General features: G+C 62.4%; 1 protein-coding gene across 2 annotated transcripts; it reads right to left on the reverse strand.

Annotated features, from left to right (window-relative positions):
• Positions 1–158: 158 nt before the first annotated feature.
• On the reverse strand, positions 159–27308 carry ADAMTS13 (ADAM metallopeptidase with thrombospondin type 1 motif 13). 2 transcript variants are annotated; one of them, XM_069477072.1, is made up of 29 exons: positions 27152–27308; positions 26681–26747; positions 25145–25272; positions 22827–22910; positions 22375–22499; positions 22097–22243; positions 20654–20794; positions 19889–20051; positions 18947–19051; positions 17765–17916; positions 17607–17670; positions 15808–15934; positions 15168–15316; positions 14707–14827; positions 14128–14208; positions 13028–13209; positions 11386–11521; positions 11178–11307; positions 10308–10493; positions 9147–9297; positions 8487–8607; positions 6940–7069; positions 5802–5984; positions 3888–4092; positions 3171–3492; positions 2537–2683; positions 2107–2283; positions 1169–1353; positions 159–597 (listed from the first exon to the last, which is right to left on the reverse strand). In XM_069477072.1, exons 1-29 carry the CDS (start codon positions 27266–27268, stop codon positions 394–396), a joined length of 4230 nt encoding a protein of 1409 aa, XP_069333173.1. In that variant the 5' UTR covers positions 27269–27308; the 3' UTR covers positions 159–393. The 2 variants fall into 2 exon arrangements, with proteins under 2 accessions (XP_069333173.1, XP_069333174.1); XM_069477073.1 differs by lacking the exons at positions 22097–22243; positions 22375–22499; positions 22827–22910; ... (1 more) ...; positions 26681–26747; positions 27152–27308 and having other exon boundaries at positions 19889–20046; positions 20654–20785.
• Positions 27309–27554: the final 246 nt, after the last annotated feature.

A 27554-nucleotide genomic window follows, 5' to 3' on the forward strand; every position in this document is an offset into this window, starting at 1 on the left:
CAGGGCCTTGCTGCCCGCGCACCCCTCGCCTTTCCTTCTCCCTGCCGGGGCCCGCTCACGTCGGGGAATAGCCGACCGCCCAGGCGTCCCCGCCCTGCCGTGATGGGTTTTCAAGCCGGTTCGGGCAGGTCATGGGAAGAAAACGCAGCCGAGGTGCACGTTTCTTTTATTGTGCCCGAAGGGCTGGGGGTGCCTTTCCGGAGTCTCCAGCCCCGCCCCCAGCCTTCTGGACGCTGGAGAAGACCCTAAGCCTGAAGCAAGTCAGAGTTGGAAAGCGGAGGCCAGAGGTCAACGCTCCAGGGCTGGCCAGACGCCTAGGAAGTGCTCAGTATCTGTCGGTCCGGCCTTTGCCTCCCAGGACTACGGGCAACTGCCGATGTGCGGGAGGGGAAGCTAAGGCAGAGCCCGGCGGGGCCCCCGCCGCTTGTCCTCTTTCCCCGCTCGGGGTTGGAGGGCCCAGTACTGGCCCTGCAGGCTGCCCCGCGCCTCCAGGAAGCCCTGGCTGAACTCCATCTCCGCCTGGCTGCCCTCTGACTCCCAGTAGAACACCTGCTGCCCGTGGAACGTTGTGGTCTTCAGGCTGTGGATGTCCCGGATCTGGGAGGAACGGCCGGGAGGTGATAATTAGCCAGCGGTCATGAAAGCCTAACCTGCAGGGTCTTAGCATTTGGGATGCTCACAAGAGCCCTATCAGGAGGACACTGTTATCCGATCCAGAACTCTGAGCTCAGGGAACTTATGTCACGCCCCAAGGACACAGAGCCAGAGTGCCAGAGCGGGGATTTGAGCCAGATCTCTCTGATTCCAGAGGCCAGGCTGCCTCCCCTGGGGCCAGCTTGCGGGCAGTTCTTCCAGGGACAGTTCTCCCAGGACACACAAAACCCGAGGCAGAGCCACTCTTCTGGCAAAGTTATATCCCGCTGTAAAACTGTGCTTCAGCCCCGGTTAACGGGCAGTCTACATCAGAAAAGTTATTTTCTATTTCACTTTTGGAGTAGCTCAATAAACATTTGTTGGTGACTAAGTGGAGGAAAGTCTCTTCCCCCATTCTTCCATTAGTGATTTTTAGGGTTTTGGTCTGAAATAAACTAAAAGGGTCCCCTAGCCCAGCACTCCCTGTCCCATGGCAAAAGCCAGCCCACTTCTGTGCCTGTCCTGGTGGCCTCACCGAGATGTAGCTGGCATTGGCTCCCTCGGTCCCAGTGCCCATGTCCATGGCCAGGGCATGGATGGCAATTCGGGCCTGGGGGGCCACGTCGATGAAGAGCCTGCAGCCCCCTGCGTTCTTCCTGTCTGGACTCAGAGAGGGACTCACGATTTCACCCCAAGGTCCAAAGAGCTGTCTGTCACATTCTGCAGGGGACAGCAGATGGGTGGACTGGGTGTGGGCCACCTCAGGGACACAGGAGCCCAGACTGACTGCTGATGCCAGAGGCCAGGGCAGCTCAGGTCACAGCCGGGGACAGTATGGTGCTGTGGTCGATACGGGGGCTCCCAGGTAGAAGCCCCCTGAACCCCACCTCTACCACTTCCTGGCCAAGTGACTTTAAGCAAAGGCCTTAAATGCTGACCTTCAGTTCCCTCCTCTGTAATTGAAGGGAACCATGGCACGCAGTAGGCAGGGGAGTTTTTAGGAGGACTCAATGAAGTCACGCCTGCAAAGTGCTTGACACCAAACCAGGCACCAAGGATGGGTTCCAGCCATGTCAGCCATCCCCGTCACTAGAGCTCCACTCAAGCCCCCCTTCCTGCCCCTCCTATCCTCCCTCATGGCAGGTGCCTGCTTGTGGGGCAGCTGGGGAGAAGCACCCAGCAGCACCCATGCACTTGGCGTGTGCGTGGAGCAATGGCCCAAGGGATAGGGTGGGCTGTGGACCGAGTCCCACGCCCACCCATCTTGCTGCACACCCCCAAGAGGAAGGGATGCAGCATTCATCTCGAGCCTCATCTTGACCACGCGTGCGGACCAACACTGGCCGCCTCCGGGCTCCTCCCATCCCAGTCGGCTCCCCCGGTGTCTCGCCCACTGTCCCCGACAGCACCCAGCCACCCCGCTGCCTGGCCTGGGCTTCCCTGCGGGAGGTGGGGGGCGCGACGGCTCGCTACCTCTGTGGACAGGTCCCAGGGCAGGCCAGCTCCGATACCGCAGCACCACTCCGCCTGCCCGCCTTGCACGGCGCTGCCTCACCAGCAGCGTGTTGGTGTTGGGGCTGAAGGTCTTGCCAGACAGCCTAGTGCACGACTTCCTCCACGTGAGCCGGCCCCAAAGCAGCAGCGTCTCCCCTAGAAGCGGCAGCGCAGTGAGGCGCCGGCACCTACTCGGGGCAGCAGGAGGTGGCTCCAGGGCAGACTGACCCACGATGGAGTCCCGACTCTCCCATCACTGGCTCTCCCCCTCACTAATCTCTCAGTTTCCTCATCTGTAAAATGGGGATCACCGTGCCCTGTCACAAGGGGGGCCGGGCATGCTGTGGTCATGCTGGCACCTCGCAGGGCCCATCACTGACAGCAGCTGCCTGTGTGGCCCTGGACATACCTGCGCTGCAGTTGAGGGAACTCTCGAGGATTTGGAGGGTCACCACCTCCCCCAGGGGCCGCCCAATGGCCACCGCACAGTCTGCCTGCCCCAAGCCTCGCATGTCAATGGTCCCGGCTGGCTCAAGGTGCTGCCCTCCACAGGCACCTGGAAAGGCAGCAGGAGCACAGGTGAGCAGAGCTTGCGGGTCCCCAGCAGGTCGGGGGCTGGGGCTTTCCGTGCTGAGGAAGGAGACCGGGTGGCGAGCGTGGACCACGTCCTCCTAGGCCCAGCTGGAAGCCTTCTCAGGTCAGGGGTCTGCGCGGGTCAGAGGGTCCCATCAAGCACAGAGCCGCGTGCAGATGCCCCAGCAGGGGGCAGTGCATAGGGTAGTGCGTGGCTTTGGGTCCCTCAGACACGGGTTTCCGACTCTGAAGCCTTTGAGTCACTTGACCTTGATAATGATGAGAGGGACTTTCCCTTTGCCAGCTAGGAAGTGGGCCAGCCCTGAGCCTGGCCTCCAAGGCACATCCCTTCAGCCCAATTGCGTGCATCCCAGGGGACCAAGCGCCTGTCCCAGCTCCCACCGGTGGAGATGCCTTTGCCCACCGCTCCCGCGGACAGCCTCCCGACAGAAAGGAGGAAGCAACGCAACTGGGCTGCGCTGGGCTTTCCCGGCGACTGGGCAGGAGCTGCAGGGTCTGGGAAGCCGGGGAGTGGAGGTGGGCCTGGGGCTGGGGCCCCTCCAGGGAAGCAGCAGCAGCAGGTGCCACTGTGTTCTGGCCTGGGGCAGCAGCTTCCTCATGGGGGGCTGGGCTGGGTGTCCCCTCCGCTGCACAGGGCCCGGCCCAGCAGCCCCGCAGGGTCACCGGCTTGGGCAGGTGCTGGCAGAAGTTTGCTGACACAGGCGCCCCGGCTCGGGGTCCAAGGCAGGTGTCCTGCCGGCGCTGGATGCCATCCCCGCAGGAGACGGAGCACTGCCAAGGGAGGGAAGAGTCGTGGCCGACCCTGCCAGAGGGTGACCACGGGCCAGGCGTGATGCCATGTGTAATCTCTGCACCACCTGGGAGGCAGGCAAGTGTCCCCATTCCACAGGGGCAGAAGCTGAGGCTGAGAGGTAACCTTGCATGGGTCACCCTCTAACCGTCACCGCTGAAGCCTCTCTGCCTCTCCGAGCCACAGCACAGGGGCCAGGCGCTCTGCGGCGGGACCCTGTCCTTCCACAGCGTCTGTCACTGCCCGCCCAGCCCCCTCCCCATCCAGCCAGAGGCCCAGGTCCTTGTGACAGAGCAGGCCTCAGGGCTGCGGCTCGTCTCTGTCTGCTGCACCGTGTGCGGCGACACTGTGCGTGAGCCCCTCCAGCTGCGCTCACCTCTGTCCAGGCGCTGACGTGCCACCGGTAGGCACAGTCATCAACAAGGCAGGGGACGCTGGCCTGGGGCCGCACCAGAGCTGCACAGGCCGCCTCATCCACCTCCATGTCCCGGCCTCGGTCAAGCTGCACGCAGGCCACCGAGCGCCTAGCAGTGCCGAGGCCACAGCTGGCCGAGCAGGGACCAAGGGCCGTGACTTTCCACCTGCAGGAGACCCAGAGAGAGGCTCCCTGCCCGAGTGGCCTCAGACAGTGCCCAGGCAGGCCCCAGGCCCCCGTCCACTCACGGGGCCACTGGCACAGGACGGTTCTGAAAGGCTCTGCAGGAAAGAGACCACTTTCCCCTAGCTGGGGTCTCCCTTTCGTCCCCTCTATCACATAGCACCTGTTAACCCCACAGAGCCACCCGGGGGCCCCCGGGTAATGGAAATCAGATCTGCCGCCAGAGAGTTGTAAAACCGTCCATGCTGCTCGTGGTAAACTGTGGTCATTCCCTACATCATAACGCTGGCATTTGTCAGAGCCCTGACTGGAACCCAGGCTGGTGACACTTCCCTGCTCTCTGGACCGTGCGGCGCTGCCTCTCAAAGCCATGCCTTCCGTAGGCCTGGGCAGTGACCCGAACCAAGCCCCCCCCTCCCCTCGGCACCACTGACGTGGACCAGGTGATTCTGTGTCACGGGGCTGTCCCGTGTCGTGGAGGGCGCTCAGCAGCACCCGGCCTCTGCTCACTGGATGCCAGGAGCAAGTCCCCTTCCCCGGCTGTGACAGATTCTCTCCAGGAGTGGCCAATGTCCCCTGGGAGGCAAAATTGCCCCTGGTTGAGAAACCACTGCCCTGGAAGGAAGGCAGAGAGAGGAACGAGGAAATAGCTGTGTGGCAGTGACACAGGGACAACACAAGGAGCACAGCCTGGGGAGGGGTCTCCAGAGAAGACACCAGGCAGCAGGAAGCTAAGGCCGGAGCATCCCTGGAATGTTCCAGAGTAACGAGGAGGCCAGTGGCTACAGCAACGTCCAGGGGTAGCCGGGGCTCGTGTGCATACATAATTCTCATAAAATCCCAGATCACCTCTAATTATGACATGGAAAAATAAACAGGCGCATACCCAGGGCACTTAGCACGAGCAAAGAAACCAAGACACACTGTGCTCTGGATGTCTCGCAGACTGTAGAGCCACAGAATGTAAACAATTCCATGTGAGGAAGGGACAGCTCGGGAAAAACCTGGAGTCTGACAGAAAGCCGAGAGCTAGACTCCAGCGCACGCCAGGGGCGGGCACAATGCGGGATCCATCTGCGGGAAACGGGAGCATCCAACGAACGCCGCTGGTTAGCGATTTGGGAAGAAAACGTTCGGTCCCTGCTCTGAAACGTCTCCAGGTAAGTCACAGATGAGTAAGGGTTTAAATGTAAATGAACTGTTTTCTGTAATGGTGGATTTCTGTAAAACTTCGGGGACAGGAGGAAACTGGGCAATGTGGTACCGGCTATCGAATCTGGGTGGTGGAACATGGACATTTCTGCACAATGCAGAGAAGCATTTCGTAATTAAAACTGCAAAACTGCAGAAAGAACCCGTGAAAGGATGTGAACGAGGTAGGAGAATACTCCCCCACACTCTGGCCCCCCCCGGGCTTGAGCACTGTTCTGTCCTGTGTCTGAGCCATGGTTGTGTCCTTGCTGGGCCCCTCCTCCCGTGGCGAGAGCTGGCACTCACATCCTCCAGCCCGCGTGGCCCCCACAGCACACCCAGCCCGGCGGTGCCGGCACCTCGCACAGCACAGCCTGCCCGTAGTCCTGTTCCCTACAGGCTGTCACCTGGGCCGCTGAGCTGCCCTTTGGTCCCCACAGCGCCTGGCCTGGCATGTGCCCGGCCCAGGAGGGCCCCTCCCACCGTGCCCCCGCCACTCACCTGGGCGGGCAGGGCTCCGGGCTGCAGGCCTCCTGGGGCTCTGGGCGAGGCAGCCCCTGGCACTGGGCGTCCGGCAGGATCTCCTCGGCACTGTCCTCCCCCTGGGCCCGGGCACAGTACAGGGTCCTCCGCACAACCCCACCCCCACAACTCACGCTGCAGGTTGCCAGCTTGTACCGCCACCTGGGCAAACAGGAGTCAGGGAGGCCACACGGCCACAGCCTGGGAACCCAGAGGAGCCAGGTCTCCCCTCGTCTCCCCAGACCGGGAAGAGACAGGAGGCCAGGAAGGGCCAGAAGTTCTCTCTCTGAGGGTCCCTCTCACGTCCCCACCGAGAGGCTCAGAGGACAAAGAGCTTTCAGACAGACCCATTTTACAGACAGGGAAGCTGAGGGCCAGCAGCTGTGTCCAAGAGGCAGTGAGGGGAGGTGAGGGCACCCACGGCCCCGCAGAGCTCTGTCCCTAGTGGAATCCCCGCAGCAGCAGCGCCAGCCCTCCAGCCTGCCTTCCGTCCCACCAAACGCCACCCGTCAGACTGCGCGCCACCGTCTGTCTGATTTGTGGGCCGTCCCCACCTTGCCCCCAACGTCAGCTCCAGGAGGGCAGGGACATTTGTCTGCCCTGTCCTCTGCTGTGTCCCCCAGCACCAGAACAGTGCTGGGGCATAGGTGCTCGGTGAAGAGCAGGTGATGAGTACATGCCCCATCAACCACGCGGCCCCCAGCAGCCCACATCCCGTGCGACGCCCTTTACACGCAGGACCATCTCATCAACCCACAAGGCCTTCCGGGGGCATCGCTCCTGCAGGCGAGGACACAGGGTCAGGAGGATGGTTTGGAGGCGAGGGCAGAGCCAGGATGCAGACCTAGGACCACCTGTCTCCTTGGGAAGGGGCCCACCTGGCAGGGCAGGGCTCTGGGCCGCAGTCCTCGAGGGGGCTGGGCTGAGGCACTGGCCAGCATTGGGAGGGGGCAGGGGGACAGGGCAACACACAGCCAGTGGTACCCCCCACCCTGCAGGTCACCAGGCACAGTGCTGAGGCGCAGTCTCCCACCTGCAGGGAGAAGGCCAGCGGCCCAGAGGAGGCTGCCCCCGAGGTCAGACTGCCTCCCCTGCACAGCCTTGCTCCCACACTCACCGCGCAGGGCATGGGACAGCACGGCAGACCTCCCGCCGGCTCCCAGGCTTGCTTGCCGGGTCACACAGCTCCTCCTGCACAGGCACCCTGAGGGCGGAGTCCATGCACAGGACACGCAGCTCCATCAGGCCTGCAGGGAGGGAGCAGGGACCCCCGCACCCCAAGAGGTGGGCTCAGCAGACCACAGGCACAGGCCTGCTGGACAGCTCTAGCACACAGGGCACAGGGGTTTGAGTCCACCTTGCAGAGTCATTCAAGAGTTTGAAAGGGGAGATATGAAGTGCCTGGCACATAGTAGGTGCTCAAGAAATGGTAGTTGCCACTGTTTCTTGAGAGGCATTATAAGAATTACGACATGAAAATCTTTTACTGTGTCCATTACAGAGATGTGATTAGGACCAGTTTCCTCAAATCTCTCCTTTAGGAATATCCTCAAAAGAAATCTCTTCCTGGTCTTTGTTCTAAACATGAAGTTTTACTGAGCGCGTAGTCAGGGTTTTCGTTAAGAACACTGCGCGTCTTCTCACATGAGCCACTGGTGGCTACTATCAAACCACAGAGTCGCGAGTGTCGGCGAGGACGTGCAGAACTGGAAGCCTCGCGTGCCGTGGCGGGAGTGCGCACGGGGCGGCCGCTGCGGAGAGGGCAGCAGCCCCCCAGACGGCACGGAGCCACCGTGCGACCCGCCAGGCCACTCCGGGCGCTGCCCAAAGAGCGAGCCAGCCGGAGAACGCCACGTGAGCAAGAACATTGACAGCAGGACCTCAAACAGACACTCGTGCCCATGTCCCCAGGGGCACTGCGCACAACAGCTGGCACGTGGAAGCAAGCCACGCGTCCCTCCGGGAGCGAGCAGATGGCAAGCGTGTGGTTACACACACCCGCCACGGGATGTTTCTCAGCCTTACGAAGGAAGGAAAATCTGACACGTGCCACAGCATGGACCAACTCCGAGGACACTGTGCTCAGTGAAACAAGGAAGACACGAAAGGACAGATGCTGTGTGATTCCACTCACATGAGGTCCCCAGAGTCACCAAATTCATTAAAACAGAAAGTGAAAGGGAGGGTGACAGGGGCTAGGAGATGGGGACACGGCATCAGTTTGGGGAGAGGAGAAAGTTCTGGGAATGTGCTTAGTGCCACTGAACCGTGCCCTTGAAAGTGGTGAGTGAAGACGCTGCCTTTTATGATGTGTGTATTTTACCGCAATAAAATAATCGGAAAGACGGAAGGACACTACGTGTCTTAAAGCTAAGCTGGTTTCTCTGCTCAGGTCGTCGCTTTGGGGCCCGCCTCTCGCAGCTCTGCGGGGCCACTGGAATACGCCCTTGGTGCCAGCGCCGCCCGGTGTGACCGTGCCGTCCTGTCTTTTCAGCCCATCAACAGCCACATTTAAAGTGGCTGCCAGACACTTTGCCCCAGTCTCCTTGTATATTACCTCATGCTCTTACGGCGTTTGGATTTTAAGCCACTCAAATGCTTTTCAGAGCTGGGCAAAATGCAGGTAGGTAAGAGAGTTAACAGTGAGCGCAGGTCCTCCCTCACCTCGCCCACAGGAGACGGAGCAGGGCCCCGCCACAGGGGTCCACACGTGTCCCGCACGAGCCTCCGGCCTGGCACTGCCCGATGGGGAGGGAGCCTCTTCCCCCGGGGAGTCAGCACCCAGCTGCAGGGAGGGAGCAATTCGTGGGGGTCTGGGATGCCACCTCCAGACCCCTGAGCACCCCCCATTTCCTGATCTTTTCAGGAGAGAGCAGGAAAGCCTTTTCAGGGCACAGACTTGCCCCACCTTGGCCCGTGCAGGCCCCTCATGGGCACGCATGCGCGGCGGGCTTGGGCGGGGGGGGGGGGGGGGACCGTGGTCGGCACTGGGGTTTGCAAGCACGGCTGGCCCCGCGATCCCCACCAGCCACGCGGGGCGAGGGCTGGCCAGTGCCCTGGCCTGAGAGCAAGGTGGAATTAATCTCTCCCTCAGATGCTTCCAGCAGGGTGTGTGTTCGCTCAGCCCGGCTTGCAAGGGGCAAGGAGCGTCCCAAGAGCGCTCTGTCTCTGCGTTTACCCTTGACCGGGCTGGCCCTGAGACAGCAGCCTGCAGAAGGATGGTGTTCTACTCTGGGCTACAGGACAGTGGCAACCGGTGCCCCTCTTTGTCCCAGCCAGATAAGGACCCAATAGCCCAGGCCACCCTCGTGCCAGGGCACTCACCTCAGCAACAGGTGCCCTCTCTCCTATGGAGCCGGGCCCCGAGGTCACTGGAGCCTCCAAGCCATCCGCCCCCTGCACACACGTCACGTTCTTCGAGGCCAGGCCTGCTCCACCGGCCGACGTGCATGGGCCAGGGGCTGACGTCTCCCACCTGAGGACGGCACGGGACAGTCATCGGGCCCTGCCACTGCCACCCAGCTGTAGATGCAGCCCAGCTCCTAGGGGCAGGGAGGCAGTGACTCTGCCCCTCAATAGCCAGGAGCCCAGAGAGGCAAAGCTCAGGGGTCTTTCCCCAAAGTGCTGGGTTAACTGCCTCGCTCATCGGCCTCCAGGCTCCACTCAGGAGCACCGCGCTGGACGTCCAGGCACTCGCCCGCACCCGGTGGGACGAGACAGCCCAGCCCTGCCCTGCAGACGCGGAGGGACCTCCACCCAGACGACCACAGGCTCCTGCACCACGGCAGTGCTAGCGGATTATCAGGTGCCACGTGGACTCGAATCCAGGCCTGGGGATGGCAAGTGGTCTCACACGTGTGTCAGTGGGGCCGGGGATGGGGTGGGGGGCTTCCTGCAGTGCCATGTTCAGGACCCTGAGGCTACACCAGGCCTCAGCAAGAAAGAAGAGAGGTGTGTGCTGTGCCTGCGTGGACAAGAGAGCAGAAAGGGGCCCAGAGCCACGTGTGGGCCACCCCTGGTCCAACCCCCACTGGACACATGACAAGGCTGGAGCCCAGAGAGGGAGGGGACTTGCCCCAGTCACTCGGCCAGTTAGTGGCAAGGCAGGGTCATAACCACTGTCAATCTGGACACTGAGGGGACGAGAGGTGGCCACCTGGGCACCATGGGAAAGGTGGCAGTGGTGACAAAGTGACACCTGCTTTACATTGATGGTGTGACCTTGTCCTCATGGCCCTCATGAGCAGGTCCTCGTCCCCCTTTCACAGCAGGGACTCCGAAGTTCAGAGAAGGACACACTGGCCCTGGTCTCCTGGCTGGCAGGCACTCCTGACGCCGGCACTCAGGGCCCCCAGGCACCTCTGCCCGCCAGGGTGGTGGGGCCTGGCCAGGGGCCTCGGGAAGAGGGGACACTCAGAGGGGTGGGGCTCAGTGCAGGACAGCCCTGCCAGGGGCCCGGCCCCACCCCGGCCACCCCGTGCTCACCTGGCGGGGCAGGGCTGGGAGTTGCAGGGTTCCACGGCTGGGGCGGGCAGCTGGGCCGCTGCTCTGCACCGGGCCGGGGGCAAGGTCCTCAGGAGGCCGCCCTGGGCCTCCACGCAGCGCAGCGGCCGCTCCCGCAGGCCTCCCCCACAGGAGACGCTGCATGGGCCGAAGGCTCCAGCCACCCAGCTGAGGAGGAGAGGGACAGGGCGTCAGGGCCCTCGCCGGGTCCCCAGGCTGGCTGGGGGACGGGGTGGGGGGCCGGCAGGGCTGTCCAGCCACCTCTGGCTGGCACTCATGCCCCGGCCTGCGCTGGGCCCTGCGTCCCTCCAGGTGCGTGGACGCCAAGCACGTGAGGCCAGCCCAGCCTCTCTAGGCGTCCCCGGGCTGCCCTGACAGACACCTGAGCCCGAGGACACCTGTAGCATAGTGCTGGCTGGCGGCTGCCCCAGTCCTGCGCCCAACAGGGATGGCCTGTCCCTAACAGTTTGTCCCTGCTGGGGGCCAGCGACGGCCAGAGCTTCCACCACGAGCTCCCCGAGGCTGCCACACGCCTGCAGGGAGCGGGCATCTCCCCCGTTTGACGAGTACCTGAGCTCAGGGGAGGCCTCAGGCTGCCCAGACAAGGTGACAGTAGGGGTGGGTCACGCCGGGCTGACACTGGCAGCCTGTCTACCCTGGGTCTCAGTGTCCTCACCTGCAAAACGAGGGCACTCACAGAGCCCCCCTCCCAGGGTCATCGGGACGAGGGACAGCACCTACAGAAGCTGCTCAGCCCAGCCCGCACCGTGGGCCCCGTGCCGGGCTGACAGCCCAGGAGCCCCAGCGGGCACTCCTCCACCCCGGGAGCTGCAAAGACAGCAGCGCACTCACTATGGGGGGCAGGGCGCAGGGACGCAGGCCTCTGGCCATGCGGGCGGCCGCGGGCTCCCTTGGCACCAGGCAGCCTCCACCTGCTCCTTCCTGGCCTGGTCCAGGCAGCTGTAGGTCACCCAGCGCAGCCCTGCGGGGGAAGGGGGATACTAGGCCACCTCCGTGCAGGGCCACGCCATGCCACGGGCCAGCCTTCCCCAGGCCTCACCTGCCCCACAGCTCACCGAGCAGGGCCCGCGCACGGCGGCCCACGCCCAGGCCTGCTGCGGCTTAGGCTGGAAGTAGGTGAAGGTGATGTCTGGGCGTGTGAGGTCCCCATACTCGTCGCTGTACCGCCTATAAACCTGTATAGACAGACGGAGAGCTCCGGGCTCCCTGAGGGACACTGTCACAGCCACCTCCCCCACGAGGCCCCCAGGCTTTCATTCCTCCATCCCTGTATCTTCTGCTCGACAGGCAGTCACCAACACTGACCGCGCCAAGCTCTGGGGACACACAGTGGACAGGACACACAGTGGACAGGACACTGAGCCCCAAGGAATTCTCGACGGGTTGGGGTAGGGGTGGGTGGCAGGTAATTAGTTACCCAGCAATTGGTAGGTTAGGGGACAGAGTATTTGGGGAGCACGAGGAAGTGTCCCCAAGTTGCCCAGGGTGGCAGATGAGTGGCAGTGGAGGTCAGGAGGTCCTGCAGGCAAAGGGCAGAGGCTGGGGCGTCCCAGCAGGGGGCCCAGGCGAGGGTCTGGGGGCCAGACAGCACAGCACATGCTCCTGGAGCAGAGCTGAAGCCCATGGGGTCTGCAGGAAGGGACTGGAACCCCGGGGCCTCGAGGCCGGCTGGTGGCCTGGGCTCGGCCCTGAGAGCACTGGGAGGATTCAGCAGGCGCCGGGGCCTGTTTGCACTTCAGGAGGGTAACGGGGTCCTGTGTCCAAGGCCAGCCCAGGAAGGGGCCAGCCTAGAGGCCAGAGCCAGGTGCAAAGTGACATTCAGCACCTGTCCCCACGATGGCCACATCTGGCCACCCACTACAGGCCTCTGTTTGTTAACATGCGGCTTCTCAGGCCCCCCACGGGGAAGTCCTGATTAAGTGGGTCGGCAGAGGGGTCGGCTCTTTAACACGTGCTGCAGCCGGCATCTGGGGACAGCATCCCAGGCACCGGGAGTGGGGTGAACTGAGCCACAGGGGAAGGTGGGGGCTTGCTCTGGCCTGGCCTGCACTGCCTGGGGGTCCCTGCTGCCCCCGCCAGCTGTAGGGGCAGAGGGTGCTGCTGGGTCGTCGGCAGGGGCCCTGAGGACCCCTCTCCAGATGTTCTCAGGACTACTTCAGCCTATGCTGATTTCTGTCCACCCTTCAAGTGCGTCCTCAGCAAAGCACACGTGGGGACTCAGGCAGGTGTGTACACGTCACTGAGGACACACCCAGGCGAAGCCTTCCTGGGTTCCCAGGTGGGAAACAGCAGCTCTGCACCAGGGCCTGCTCCTGCACCCAGGGCACAGGCGCCCACCCCGACCCTGTGCACGACCCGCCGAGGTAGGACCCTCCTGGTCACCCTCCCCCCGGCGCTGCTCCCCGGGCCCCCTCTCACCCGCGCCCACGCTCCAGGGCCTGCTCCCACGGGCTCCGGGCACAGGCACTTTTTCTATTTATTTGCGGGACTCTACTCGCCTTGCGGAGCTCGTGGCTGCACTCTGCCTGTCACAGGGCCCCCCACGGAAATGCCCCTGAATGACCGGCCCTCTGAATGACCACTGAATGAATGAATGAGTCAGGGGGCGAGCAGACGGACAAACCAACAGTCACAGTCACCAGGAGGGCCCCCTGCCAGCCTCCCCCAGCCCTTCTGGTGACCTGGATCTCGATGGCCTCCCGGAGGCGTCCCCGAATGTGGATCTCCTCAAGGCGGGGCAGCCGGTCCTCGGTGAGGGCCACCGTGTACTCGACTCTGCTGTCCTCCAGCAGGGAGGGGTAGGTGGTGCTGGGGGAGATCCTTGTCTTCCCGGCCACCACGTAGCGCCCGCCGACCCTCACTGCTGCGGGGGAGCAGGCTGTGAGTCCCGTGCAGGGGGGAACGACCTCCTCACACCCGCAGGATGCAGGCCCCACCCTTTCACAGAGGAGGGCCCGGGCTAAGGCAGGGGTGGAGTTGATAGCAGGGCCAGGGCGAGGAGGGCCATCCGTGGACAGGGCAGAACCCCGCCCCGGCCAGGTGCACGACTCTTCCCCCCAGGGCCCCCCGCCTGGGAGCCGCAGGCATCTGACCCCAGAAGACGTCCCACAGCGGGGCCTGCACATCTTTCCAGAGCCCAGCGAGGGCCGTGGCCTGCTCCCTGCCAAACGCACTCCCACACAGGACTGACAGACGGGTTCGGGGCTCAAGGACCCCTGGGCAAGCGTCCCCAACCCAGGATGCAGAGGTCAGGTGTGGGCGCTCTCTAGAGATGCAGACCCGCCGCGGCCGTGCCCAGAGAGAGGCCTGGTCTTTGCTGTTGGCCTCAGAGAAGGAGCACAGGCCCCAGCAGAAAGAGTGTCTTTGCTCCGTGCCAGAAAGGCTGAGCATGTGGTTCAGGGAGTGGGCTTTGGGTCACCCAGAGGCTGCGATTATGCACACGAGCCACCAGCCCGTCAGTCCGTCCGTCAGTCACGTCCGCGTAATGGAGCCCAGCAAAGACTGAACGCCAGCCCGGTGACCGTCCTGGGCCAGCAGAGCCCCGTGTGTGTGTGTGGCCACCCGCTGCTGTCGGAACGGTACCTGGTCCCTGAGATGCCACCCAGGTGTCTCTTCCCTCAGGTGATTGTGACCTGCACCCTTCCCTGCAGTGAGCGCGACCACCAGCTACCAGCTCGCCCGGTCGGTTATCAACCAGGCGGGGTGAGAGGTGAGGGCACCTGGGGACTGTCCCTCCGCCTTCACCGTCACGCTGGCTCAGGGACATCCTCGGTGGGCTCACCCAAGTGCGAGAAGAGAGGCCTGCGGTTGGCGACGTACACGCTGGTCAGGTTGGGCGTGACTGTCAGGAACGTGACGTATTCTAGGAGGCACGGGAAGGATGCGTGAGCCTCACGGTCCCCACATCACAGCCACAGGCAGCTGCCTGCGACTGGACAGGGGACAGCTAACAATGCCACGGGGCTGCCTCTGGCGGCAGGAAGGTCCTGTCACAGAGGGCGGTCAAAACCAGGCTGCAGGGCCACCTGCCGGGCTCTCCAGCACAGCGGGCGCCAGCGGGGCAGGCTCGGGTCCTCTGCGACCATCAAAGCACTGACATCTGCAAACGACTTCTGACCTCTTGCAAATAAATCAAAGCCGAGGGCTGCGCACAGATTGCACAAGTCCACAGTGTCCCTGCGTTACAGCTACAGGCAGCGACCGTTACCCAGGCACTAGGATCCCAGCGGGGGCACTGTCACCAAAATCAGCCTGCCACAGAAGGGTGGCGGAGCGGAGGAAGCAGAGGCTGAGCAGGGTTCGGGCCCTGTGGCCTGAGGGGAGCTGGGGGGGCCACCCTGCACCCAAGGGGGGCCCCTACCTCTGGCTCTCCCGGCCGTGAAAGAGCCGTTCTGGGGGCTGCAGGTGCTGTTGTCACCTCCACACACCTGGCATGTGTCCCACACGCGCTGCGAGTCCATCCTGCCATCGCAGCCAAATGCCTGTGCAGGGGAGGGGCAGAGGGCCATGTCCCTGCAGGGTGCGGGCCACAGTGGCACCACGGCCCTGCCATCAGAGGTTCTGGGATACACACAACCAACTGGCGGCACTTCCACAGCACCCGACATCCACACAGAAAGTGAGCTCGGCGGGCTCCAGTGACTTGCCAGGGCTCAGTGTGGCCGTAACCCGGGCTGACTCCGAGTCCTCCCTGCACCACACCCCCGCCGACCGTCCCGCACCGCAGCTCCGCGGGGGCCGGCACCCACCAACCCGCCCCCAGGAGCCCTCCCACAGGACAGGCAGGGCTCTTGGCCACCTCCGCTGCCCACACACGCCTACCCTGCAGCGGCCCGACACGCACAGGCTCAGCTCCCCGTCCTCCCGAGGGCGGCTGGGCACACACCGGGTCCCGTCCAGGAAGCTGTCTCCACGTCTCATGATGAAGCTCTCGCCAATGGCCCGGCACATGTGTCTGCACAGAGCGTCCCCTGACAGGACAGAGAGGACAAGAGCTCCTGAAGCTGGGGGCGCAGGGAGGGCCAGGAAGCCCCCAGGGACCCTGCTTGGCTAGCCCTGCCCCGCCTGGCCCACATGGGCCCCCACCGCCACCAGCCCCTTCGTCCTGTACCCGTGGGGCAAGGGTTTCGCTGCCCCCGCCCCGTCCTGCGTCCTGCGGCAGTAACCAGAATCACAGCCTGGCAACTAACGGAACTGAAGCACGAGCCAAGGCAGGCCCACGGCGCCTCTCCTGCAGCATCTCCCCGAATCCTTCTAGCTGCCCAGGAGGGACACACCGCTATCACCTCCACTGCACAGACGGGAAAACCGAGGCTCAGAGGTGGGACGTCACTGCCACAGTAGTGGGACGTCCATGGTCTGCAGGACACCAGAGCCTGAGCCCAGGCCCCGCTCGGACCAGCTCCAGAGTGATGGGTCGACCCCCAGAGGCTCTGCCTGCCCAAGGGTCCCCGGTGCCCACCTTGACTGTGCAGGGCGGCCGCGCCCCAGCGGTAGGAGGAGGGGGCGCCGGGGGAGAAGTGCAGCGGCTGGGCGTCGGTCTCGGCACACTGCTCCGACATGAACTCCAGCTGGCTCTTCTCACAGGCCTGGCCGGGAGGAGGCAGAGGACAGGCACAGGAGGGGGCCAGGGCAGGGGGTCCTTGTCACTGGGAGACCCCGCAGTGCCGGAGTCAAGGCGTCGGTGTGGCCTGCGCTCCGGGCTGTGCCTCGGTTCCCCACTCCGTGAACGGGGGTGACGGGTGCCAGCCTCTCGCTAATGGGAAAACTCCAGAGAGTTTGTAAAGGACACGGGGCAGCGAGGAAGAGGTACACTGAGGAAGAGCACGGTTCTTAGAACCGCTGGTGCCCGGGCCCGCACTTGAGGACGTGGGGAGATTATGTTACTTGCTGAGCGGTGTGCCCGGGGAAGGTGTTCAGAGAAACTGCGGACGGTCGGGGACATGGGGCTTCGCCGGCAGAGCCTGCGGGGCCAGGCAGGCGCCCGAGCGGTCGTGCCCTGGAGAGGTGATCAGAGTCGACCCACTGGGCCATGACACTGACCACGGCTGCCCTCCACGGAGTCCCGCCACCCTGTGCCCCGGTGGAAGACTCTCCCCTCGAGGCCCGGGGAGGCCCTGGTGTCTGCCTGGAGGAGGAGGACAGGCAGGGTCTCACCACATGCAGAACTGTCACACAACCAGGGCCCGGCCCGAACCCAGGGCCACGCACAGCAGGAGGCAGATTTTAACTCAGTGTGAAAAAGCGCCGTCCCACCGCTTCACGCCACCGGGGTGGCCGGAATCAAAACATGCAAAGCCGCAAGCGCTGGGGGGTTAGTGGAGAGGCCGGGACCCTCGTGCGTCGCTGTTGGAAACACAAACGGCTCAGGTGCTGAAGAAAATGGTTTGCTGGTTCCTTAAAAAGTTCAAGGTAGAATGACCATGGGGTCCAGCAATTCCACGCTTAGCTGTGTTGCCAAAGAACTGAACACAGCGCTCAGACAGGGACGCGTGCGAGCGAGGTCACAGCGGCACTGTTCTGCCTCTCGGCAGCCAGCGGGCGGAAGGCCCAAGCACCCGTCAGCAGACGGGTGGACGAGCAGAGTGAGGTCCCTCGTGCAGCGGAATGTCATGCAGCCACACAAAGGAGAGAGACACTGGCACAGGCCGCAACGCAGATGAGCCTCGAAAACACTGTGCCATGTAAGAAAAGCCGGACACCAAGGCCACGTGTCACACGGCTCCACCTACACACAGCACCCCGAGTGGGCAAACCCACAGAGACGGGGAGAGGAGTGGCGGTTGCCAGGGGCCAGGCTGGGGAGACTGGGGTGACGGCTTATGGGACAGGGTTTTACCTGGCATGAAGGAAATGTTTTGGAACTAGACGGAAGTGGTGGTCGTACAACAGGGTGAAAGTTCTAAACGCCACTGAATCACCCACTTTAAACTGGTTGACTTTATGCTACGGGAATTTCACCTTAACATGTAAATAAAAGAATCGGGCGCAGTTGCCCGTAGCGTACACTGCTCCAGAGGGCCCGTCTCGTCACAGAGACGTGCTCTGGAGGTCGAAACCGCACACCGGGAGGGAGGAGGGATGCTGCAGGGTCTCGGCGTCCTAAGTGGGACCATCCTGGGTAACACACTGTGGTCTCAATGTCCCTCTCAATGTTCCTGGTGTCAACCACAGATGTCACCCGGGCCCTTTGGCTCCTCCAGGGCCCAGTGAGGCCAGCTGGCCCCTCCCGCCCCGCCCCGCCCTGGGAAGCAGGCCTACCTGGGTGTTGCACAGCTCTGCCTGGAGGTCGGCACCGATGCACGCACGCCCCCCAAAGGCAGGTCTGAGAACGCCCACAAGACAGGAGGGTAAGAGGTGACCAGGCAATAGGGTGCAGCCGCCATCCCAGAACAGAGAACAGCGCCCCCCAACGCTACCTGGGGTTATTGCACCGTCGCCTCCGGGTGACCACACCTCCTCCACAGGAGCGGGAGCAAGGACTCAGGGGGCCCCAGCTAGACCAGTGCCCGTGCACTGCCGCCACGGGGGTCAGCTCCAGCAGGGAGAGGCAGCGGCCCCTGGAGCACCACTGCAAGGCAAAGACAGCGGCATCTCCCACCCACAGGGAACTGCCAGCCCCCTCGGGGACCCCATCCACAGGGACCCCACACACAAGGACTCCCAGTACACACAGGGACCCCCAACAAACACAGGGACCCCAGCAAACAAGGGACCCCACCCATTCAGGGATCCCATATCCACAAGGACCCCTCACAGAGGGAACCCACACACAGGGACCCCCCAACACACAGAAGGACCCCACCCACTGGGACCCCATATCCACAAGGACCCCTCCCACAGGGACCCCCACCGATACGAACCCCGCATCCACAGGCGTCTGCATGCACACAAGCACTCCACAAGCCCCATTCTCCTTGGGAGCAAAGACTATGGAAGAGGTCAGATCACCAACCCAAAGGACAGAGGGAAGGAAGGTGTGGCCAGGCCCAGTAGGAGGGAAGGGAGCCCTGCCCGGGCTAGAGCGGGAGAGTGAGGCAGGAAGGGCACAGGCAACAGGGGGGCCGGGGCCACGCTGCCACTTGCAAAAACCCCCTCTGCAAAATGGGAGTGACAACGAAATCTCTATTTCCAGGGCTGGGGGGGAAGGAAACAGAGATGCACGAGGGCATCTGGGAGCAGGCGGTCAGATAACACCGACCTGGGAGCAGCGTGGAAGCCAAGCGCGGGGGCTCCGGGTCCAGCGGATGGGGCCCCCCTCCCTCCTGCCGCGGACTCAGAGCAGGCCCTGACTTAGTGACTGTCCTGCCAACCCAGGGGAACCCCCACTTCCAGGCCCTGGAGAGGGGCGGGATGACTGCTCAATCAGCCCGGGGGCACCCTGCTGCCACCTCTCCTAACCTGACCAGGAGTCACCAGGGCTCCCTGCCCCACCCCCAGCTTACTACCTACTCTCGCCCCAGGAATACGGCGGCCCGGCTGGAGGCGCCCACGTGAAGGCACCTGAGTGTGCACCGCACACACGCACACACGCGCACACACGCGCACACACGTGCACACACACACGCACACGCGCGAGCTCACTCAGTCTTTGCTCTGACCTTCCCCGCACCACACTCCGTCCCGTCCAGGAGGGGAATGAGGAGGCGGCTACAGCTGCGCTGGTCCAGCGGGTCTGTATGGCAGGACAGAGCCTGGCACATGTCCTAAGAGGGGGGATGGGTGGCCCGCTCAGGGCCACCAGGGCCTGTCAGGTCAGTGTCCAGCCTTACCTGTCCCTCCAGACCACAGGACACACTGACACAGCCAATACATTCTCCATGGGCCCCGGTGGCCTGGGAGGACAAGGCACGGCTGACCCATTCACAGGGACTCCGACCAGACCTTTAGGGGCCCACGGGAATGTTTTAGTTTCTTCTAACATCAGAAGAAAAAAATAACTTCTAGGTCACAATTAATGTTCTAATATATATATATAAAATACTAATACGTTTGTATTTATAACAACATATAAAAGTTTATGCATTTCATAAAAATATAATACCAAAATATAATCTTTAGTTGTTTTGTGGAGGGAGGGGGTCATCAAGGCAAAGGTGCCGCAGCCCACGAATGGCCTGTGCAGCCCTGGGAGGAAGTCTGTCTTTTGGGGCATCAGCCACACTCCTGCTTGGGGTTCACTTTGGAGGCCACTTCCTCCAGGAAGCCCTCCATGCTGACTGCAGCCCCAGTGGTGGGAAACCCTTGATGGCTGTTTAGGATTGGTGTCCTCGCTCAGCCAGGAGTCCGTGGGCACAGAGGCCTTGCCAGGACCGGCTATATAATTTGTGGGGCCCAAACAAAAATGTGGAAGATTTTGTTCAAACTTTTTTAAGAATTTGGAGAGGTGAGGGACAGCATTAAACCAAGCTGACCCTGGCCGTGCCTCTGCCACACCTGGCACCCAGTAGGTGCTCACAGCGCACGGGGAGGGGACATGAGCTGGGTAGTGCTGACCAACCAGATGGCCTGTCCCACGTCACCGCCACCACAAGCAGACTCACGAGGTCCTCCCTGGCGAAGGTGCAGGCCACAGCCGCGGGGCCGAAGGCCACATGGCACTGCTCATCAGCACTGTAGTAGAGGCCGGGCAGCGCCTCGCCGAGGTGCCTCTCGGGTCCGGGCTGCAGCTGCGGCGGGTCCCACAAGCAGTGCGCCCGTCCTGCGCTGGACAAGGCCCTGGCTCAGGCCCCGCAGGGACACCGGGTGCAGTCGGGAAGGAGCAGTGGGCGTGGGAGGTGTGGGCATTTGGAGAGGTGACCTCTGTGGATGGGGCACATCCCCCACCAGGAGCCGGCCCTGGGCCCCGGGCAGGCAGGCACCTGGCGGAGGTGGGTGCGCAGGGGATGAGGGATGCATCCGAGGGGATAGGGCAGAGGGAGGTGGGAGGGGAGGGCAGAGGAGGGTAAGGGCGGTGGATGAAGGCTGGGCAGCTGGAGGGATGGGTCTGCGGTAAGGGTGGGAGTGGACGCAGGTGGGGGCAGCTGAAGGGTCAGGGCCAATTGAGGGGTGGACACAGGAACAGGGTGGGACGGACGAGTGGGTGCAGGGAAGTGGGAAAGAACGAGGGGTGGGCGCAGGGCGTGGATGGGAGTGGATGGAGGGGTGGGAGAAGAGGGGGTGAGATGGAGAGGTGGGGGAGGGGCGGCGGTTGGGTAGGACAGAGCGGTGGGCACAGCGAGATGGGACAGAGGGGTGGGTCCCAGGCGCGGATAGCTGTGGAGCGCACCGAGTGGAGAGGGGGGACAGGGGTGGGGGCGCGGCGCTACCTGAGCAGGTGCTGCAGCTGCCGGCGGCTGCAGGCGGACCAGGCGAGGCCCGCGTGGCCCGGCGCGGAGCCATCGGACGCCATTACGTGGCCGCCAGGGCCGCAGCCGCTGCCGGGCGCGCCGTCGTGCTCCAGGCCCAAGCTGCGGGGGAGGCTGTGCTGAGTGGCGGGCAGGGTTGCACCAGGCTGGGGCCGCAGGCTGGTGAGTTTGCCCACCCAGTCGACCCCTGGCGCCGCCACCAGCTAACCGAGCGCGGCGGAGCAAGTTGTGGCCACCTGCCTCAGTTTCCCACCTGGGAGGCTGGGCTGGCCCCGCAGAGTGGCTCCCACCTCTTTTGGCTAATAAATATCAAAAGGCTTTTTAAACGCTCAAGCCAGAGTAGCGCATGGTATCGTAAGTCTAGGGGAGCTGTGGGGACTGGGACGGGCTGTTTACATGGGTGAATTCAGTGTGTGAAAATTCGTGGGCTGCATGGAGAGTAGAGTTAAAAGTTCTAGAAAACATGCGGGCCCTTGGTCACCATCACCATTCCCAGGCGGTGGAAGGCGATGGTTTGGAACCACAGCAGAGCTTTTTAACCCCCAGCACAATTGATGGGGGGATTCTAGGGGGTGGGCCAGGGGAGCCCCTGGGAATCCTACCCGCAGCTCAGAACAGTTGGTGCCCAACGGGGATTGAAACTGTCACTTTTTACTTTAGAAGTCTCTGTACTGTTTGAATTTTTACTACAATGGGAAATTATTTTCATAATTCAAACACTAAAAATCAAAAAGAAAAGAAATCCGTCACTCTCGGCAAAGGAAAATAGGTGCGAATATTTGCCCACAAGAATTCGCAATGTTCATAACAGGGAAAATTTGGAAACAACCTAAACATCCAGCAGGAGGAGGTTAATTAAATAAATTGTGGTGCATCCTGGGAAATATACAACAGAGCTGGAAGCCGCGTTTGGGATGTTTGGTTACCGGGCAGAGCAGGCAGCAAAGCAACGCACAGCACAGCCCCGACTTGGCAAACGAGAAATTGTGTGTGTGTAAAGAAAAACTAAAATTAAATTAAAAAATGTGAAGAGATACTATCTCTCAGTGGTGGGATTTGCGATAATTTTTATAGCCTGTTTTTTCTTTACCTGAATTTTCAACAAAAATTATTTTCTAATCGCTTCATTTGTTTTGCTTATTTTCTGGGGAAAAAATTCTCTTTTAATCACTCAGCAATCAAGAAGGACCAGACACCCGTCCTCACCTCCCCGCCGCGTACTCCTACTCCGCTGGGGCCGAGGTGCGGGCTCCTCTGTCAGGCTCGGCAAGACCCCCTGCCTGCCCCAATCCCAGGTGCGGGCTCCTCTGTCAGGCTCGGCAAGACCCCCTGCCTGCCCCAATCCCGGCCCGGCCCGGGCAGCTCCTCAGCCAGAGCCTGGGGACAGTGGATGGGGCTGCGTACCTGTGCCCAATCTCGTGGGCTATCGTGACCCCCAGGTCAAAGCCGGTGTCCTCAGTGATAAGGCAGCTCCAGGAGGTGGAGCAGGCGCCCCCGAGCTGGGTGACTCCCCGCACCTGCCGGTTGCCGTCAGGCAGCTCCAGGTCAAACCTCAGCAAGAGAAAACTGTCACCTGAGTGGTGCAAAGGTGCTTGCCCACCCTGGGTCACCTCTGCAGAGGGCGGGAAGGCTGAGGGTGCAGCCTTCCCGGGCAGGCCAGGACGCCGTCACAGCTCAGCCACCTGGTGATGTAGAGCACCAGGTCTGCGTGCCCAGGATCCGCGTCGTCCTCGGGGTTGATCATCCGGCTCCACTCACAGACGCTCAGCAGTGACGCGGTGATGTTGGCCGTGATGTTGGGAGCATCCTGGGGGTCAATAACAGGCCTGTGTTGGGAGCACCCCTGCCAAGCGCGGCACGGACTGCTCTCGGTGCATTTCTCAGTCCTTATAACAACCCTGTTACGATCCCATGTTACAGACGAGAAAACTGAGGCTCGGAGAAGTACAGCCACGCAGCCACGCGGAATGAAGTCTGGGCGGAGCTGGGGCTGGAGCCTGGGCCCATCTGGCCGCATGCCCTGCCCCGACCCAGGCAGCGCGGGGGCATCCACAGGAAGAGGTTAGAGGGCACAGAGAGGTGGGCACGCTGGGCGTCAGCTCCGTGGGGTGCTGAAGTCCAGCTCAGAGCCTACCTCGGGCTCCGTGAGGATCACCATCTTCACCAGGTGCACTCGGAACTGAGCCCCCAGGGACGGGTCCCTCAGCAGTTCTGACCCCTGTGAAAGGGCAAACAGAGAGAGCTAACCCGCCGGGGCGTGGCCAGCCCAGGCCGCTGCTGATTTCCAGGGGCCCCGGGATGGGGGTGGGGCTGGAAAGGATGCTCTATCAGCACGTGGGGGGGGGGGGCAGCCAAAATGGTAATCGCTGGGCCCACAGCCAGCAACAGACAGTCGGGGTGCCCTGGTCCTCCCCTAGCTCATGGCTCAGGAAGAACTAGCAGAGAAAGAAACCCCAAACAAGGTGATGGGAGCACACACAATCATCACTGGTCTGGAATGTTCCATCGGATGTGCTTCTCTGGGATATATTCACCCTTGCCTCTCCCGTCTCCGTCTGTCTGCCTGGACACTTTATTCCACCCCCGCTCACTGAATCCTACCCGTGTCCACGGAGGACATGAGGGCCACCTCCTCCCACCTCGAGCCCTTCCCGGTCCACCTCGTGAGAAGGGCTCTCCTCCCTCTCCTGCTCCCAGCTCTCTCGGTGCACCTGTCAAGAGGCCGACGTGGGCGGCTTGTGTTGCACCAGCTTGTCCTCTAAATTACACGTGGCCCCCGAGTGGGGGGACGGGACCTAACGCTGGGACCAGCTGCCTGGGTTTGAATCCACGCTCTGCCGCTTCCTCGCTGTCTGTTCAGAATCCTGCTAACTGGTCTCTGAGCCTGTTTCCTCCTCTGTCAAATGGAGATAAAGACTTTCCTGGTTGTCGTCACACTTAGGAACAATGTAACTGCGAAGGACCTGGCACGGGTTGGTGCCCGTGATGACATGGCCATGGCCACCACGGGCACCATGTGGGTGGGGCCAGAGGGAGCATGGCTCCATTACTGAATTTCAGCATCTGAGAATCAGAGGGGGGACCCCCACAGCTTGAAAATAATAATTTTCAAATGACTTAGAGGAGATAGTTTTCAATGAGAAGAGAAAACATCATCTTCAGGGCTTGCAGGCAGAAAACCTAAGCGGCGTCACTCTGGACGTGGACAGAGTCTGGGCACAGGAGGGACCCAGGCTCCCGGCAGGGTGGGGGCACATCGGGGGGTGGGAAGGGCCCGGGCTCCAAGACTGGTGAGGTGCAGTGGGGAACTTTTCCTTTTATCCAAAATACGTCACCAGACCTGAGGCTGGGGACAAAGTGGTACTGGGTACCCCACATTCTAGGGGGAGCTGCCTGTGGCTGGGACCAGATGCACCCTCCAGGGCAACTGGCCGAAGGTGGTGCTGCCGGCTGTGCCGCCACCTGCCCTTCCTCACGCCCCTCCCCATCTGCGGAGCAGACCAAGGGGACAGGGCCGGGGCCTCCTAACTGTTCCTAAAATCCAGTTAGCCAAAATTTTTAAAAATTTTTCAGTGAATGAACTTTGTGAGTTTCTCCTTGTCGTGTCTAGCTGTCTGGCGTCATGGCCGAGGCGTGTGATCCGTGCCGTGGCCGAGGCGTGTGATCCGTGTGGAGCTAACTCCTCGGCATCTGAGGAAATGCCCCCAGCCTGGAGCGCGGCCGTTTGCTGTGGTGCAGCGTGTGTTCTCCGGTCGTTGGGCCAGCGTTTCATGCAGACTGTTAGACTAAGATGAGGTTGTTGAAGTCACCTCTGCCTCTGCTGGCTTTGCTGTCACTCTGACGTGGTATTGGTGGAACCGCCACCCTCACCCCGACTCCCAGGTGAAGAGAAGGCCGCAGGGTTGGGTGACCGACACACAGGGAGGTGGCACGTCCTCTGCCAGTGGCGTCTGTTTAGACTTCGAACTGGTCGATCTGCCCTGTGCCCCCAGGAGGGGACAAGAGGACTGCGAGAGGGCAGGGTGGGCGCAGAGGGAGCGTGGGCAGCCTGCACGCCCGCTAGCTGGGGCAGGGATGGCGGAGCTCATCGTGGCCAGATGGACACTGGGCAAGCGGCTGGGCTTGGGGGGCCCAGGTGAAGGGACCCGGACAGTGAGAGGCTGAGGGGTGTGCTCTGGAGCTGAGAGGGCTGCCCAGACCCCGCCCAGCTCCCCGCCAGGGAGGAAGAAAACAGCAGACCACACCTCTCCCCCTCTCCCCGGCCTGGCTGTAGACCCGAGTTTAACCTGCTGAGCTCAGACTGCCACTGGCATTTGGTCACCCGCCCTGGCTGAGGGGGCACTGTGTCCAGAGGCTCAGGAGCACAGCTCATAGCCCTACTAGACACCTTGTGTGCACCGCCCTGTGCGGGCCAGCGCCGTCCCCAGGGGCCAGTCTCCACCGGGCACTCACAATGTTGAGGTTGGTGAGCACGTAGCGCTCTGTGTCTTCCTGGTGAGCCTGGTGGACGTCGGGGCCCACGGCCACCAGCAGTTCCAGATGCAGGATGCCTCCTGCAGCCCGCCTCTGTCTCCTGACACCTGGAGGGGGAGGGGGCTGAGGGCAGAGGTTCTAGAAAGCCAGTACTGGCCAGCTAACGGAGAGAAGCGGGTGGGTCTTGGGAGGATGGCCTTCTGAAGTCAAGATGTTTCACCCCCACCCAAGGCGGGATCCCGTTAGTGACTGGGCGCTTGAGGCCTGCAAATGGGCCAGGCCTGGGAGGGGCTGTTGGGCTGTGGTCCTGCAGGTCACCCGTCAATGCAAGCCTTCCCCTGCCCTTGTGGCTCTGTCGAAAGCCCAAGCCCCTGCCCCAGCTCCCGGACCCCCATCCGGGCACCGGTGTTTCATGAGTAACATCAGGAGCCCTGACAGGAAAGCGAGCACAGGGGAGCCTCTGCGGTCCTGGCTGTCCTCCTCCCACGGGGCCCCGAGGGCTCTGGGACCCCAGGCGATGCTCTACTGGCCGTCCCAGGGGGCAGAGCTGGGAGGACCTGGGCTACGGGACGCACAGACACACAGGTGCCCGCCCCGGGCAGTCAGTGTGTATCTGGCCCAAACCACGAAGAACCAGGTCCCAAGTGGGACGTCCTCTGGGTCTCTCCACCCTGCCCCCAGCCCGCCTGGCTCTGACCCCACCAGCATTTTTTTTTTTTTTTTTTTTTTTGAGATAGAGTCTCACTCTGTTGCCCGGGCTAGAGTGTCGTGGCATCAGCCTAGCTCACAGCAACCTCAAACTCCTGGGCTCAAGCAATCCTCCTGCCTCAGCCTCCCGAGTAGCTGGGACCACAGGCATGCGCCATCATGCCCGGCTAATTTTTTCTACATATTTTCAGTTGTCCAGTTAATTTCTTTCTATTTTTTTAGAGACAGGGTCTGGCTGTTGCTCAGGCTGGTCTTGAACTCCTGAGCTCAAATGATCCACCGGCCTCAGCCTCCCAGAGTGCTAGGATTACAGGCATGAGCCACTGTGCCCAGCCCCCCACCAGCCTTTTGATGGAAGTCCCTGAGGGCCCTGCTGGGGAAAGGCCAGCCGAGCCACCGAGCCGCCACTGGGGACCACGGGACGGGACGGCCTCCGGCATAAGGAAACCCACAGGCTGCGGAGGGCGGGCGCCTGGTCCAGGCCCTATCTCGTTTCCCACAGAAGGAGTAAATATTTATATCCATGGCCAGAAACCACCAGAGCGCCTGAAAACCGGCCAGCCCAGCAGAGGCCACGGGGCAGAGGGATCCCGCCAATCCCCGACCTTTCCCTGGAGACATTTAACAGACTCCTGGGCCAGAGCCCCAGCTTGGCCGGAACACCCAGGCCAGCTTTTATCGCCTTGGCAGGAAGTGAGGGAGTTAATTAACAGGGGTGCCGGGGAAAGTCCCACACCACCGCCTCAGTGATGAGATGCCCCCGAAAGTCCAGAAAGTCCCCCTGCTGAGAGACACCAGGGCAAATACCTTTGCAGGTAGCATCAGGGCCAAAGTGGGAAGACACCTCCTCCTGCTCCCAGGCCTGAAGGAAATTCTGCAAGACAAAAAGAGATGGGTGAAGAGGGAGAACAGAGGGGAGGAGGGCAGAGAGGCTGCCTCCCTCCAGGAGGGGAGGAGGATCAGAGGCAGGGAGCAGGGAGAGGGCCAGCGGGCAGGGGGAGGCAGACAGGACCAACCCACACGGATCTGGCTACTAGAGTCTGTGTGCTCAGCTTCACCAGATGAGCGCTGAGCGGGCAGTGCTGAGACACCAACTCCCCACTCTGTGAGCACCCTTCACCCCAGAACCCCAAGCCCAGATTCCTCCACCCAGCAAGACCCCCAGAGCTGACGGGTCTGCTGAACAAGCAGCCCTTTTGCCCCAGGGCTGCCGGCGGCCCCCACCCCGGGACCGCCTTCAGCACCCCAGGACACCACTGCTCCCGCAAAGGAGCCCACCTGCTGGAAACTGGGGAGTCCCCGGAAGCCCACGAGAAGGCAGGCACAAATGAGGACTCCCCCAACACCGGCCACACAGAGGGGCCAGCATCTGGCCCAGGGGTGAAGCGTGCACATCCTTCGGAGACCAGCCTGCTGAGGGAGAGGGGCCTGAGGACCGTGGAGCCGCCGCTGGAATGTGAGGGACTGCTTGCGGGGCGGGGCGACCGGCCGTGTTGACTATTGGCAGGGCCCTGGGGTGGGGGAGCTTGAAACTCCTCCTGCTGCAACCTGGGCCCTGCTCTGGGATGGTCCCCAGTTCAGAGCACCCCAACCTGGTCCTGCAGCCCAAAGAGCCCTCCAGCTGTGCACACCTGGCCTTCTGGGAGGGGGCTGGGCCCAGCAACCCAGTCTGGAGGAGGAG

Source organism: Eulemur rufifrons, chromosome 7, assembly GCF_041146395.1.
Source record: "Eulemur rufifrons isolate Redbay chromosome 7, OSU_ERuf_1, whole genome shotgun sequence".
Taxonomy (NCBI): Eukaryota; Metazoa; Chordata; class Mammalia; order Primates; family Lemuridae; genus Eulemur; species Eulemur rufifrons.

Bases quoted from the DNA above. Each gene is read 5' to 3' on its own strand.
- ADAMTS13 (XM_069477072.1), bottom strand. From the start codon at position 27,268: ATGTGCACGCTTCACCCCTGGGCCAGATGCTGGCCCCTCTGTGTGGCC. The intron at 14,828-15,167 runs GTAGGCGTGTGT...TCCCCTGCACAG, and splicing joins GCGTGTCGGGCCGCTGCAGG to GCATTTGGCTGCGATGGCAG. The intron at 2,284-2,536 runs GTATGTCCAGGG...TGCCGCTTCTAG, and splicing joins TTCCCTCAACTGCAGCGCAG to GGGAGACGCTGCTGCTTTGG.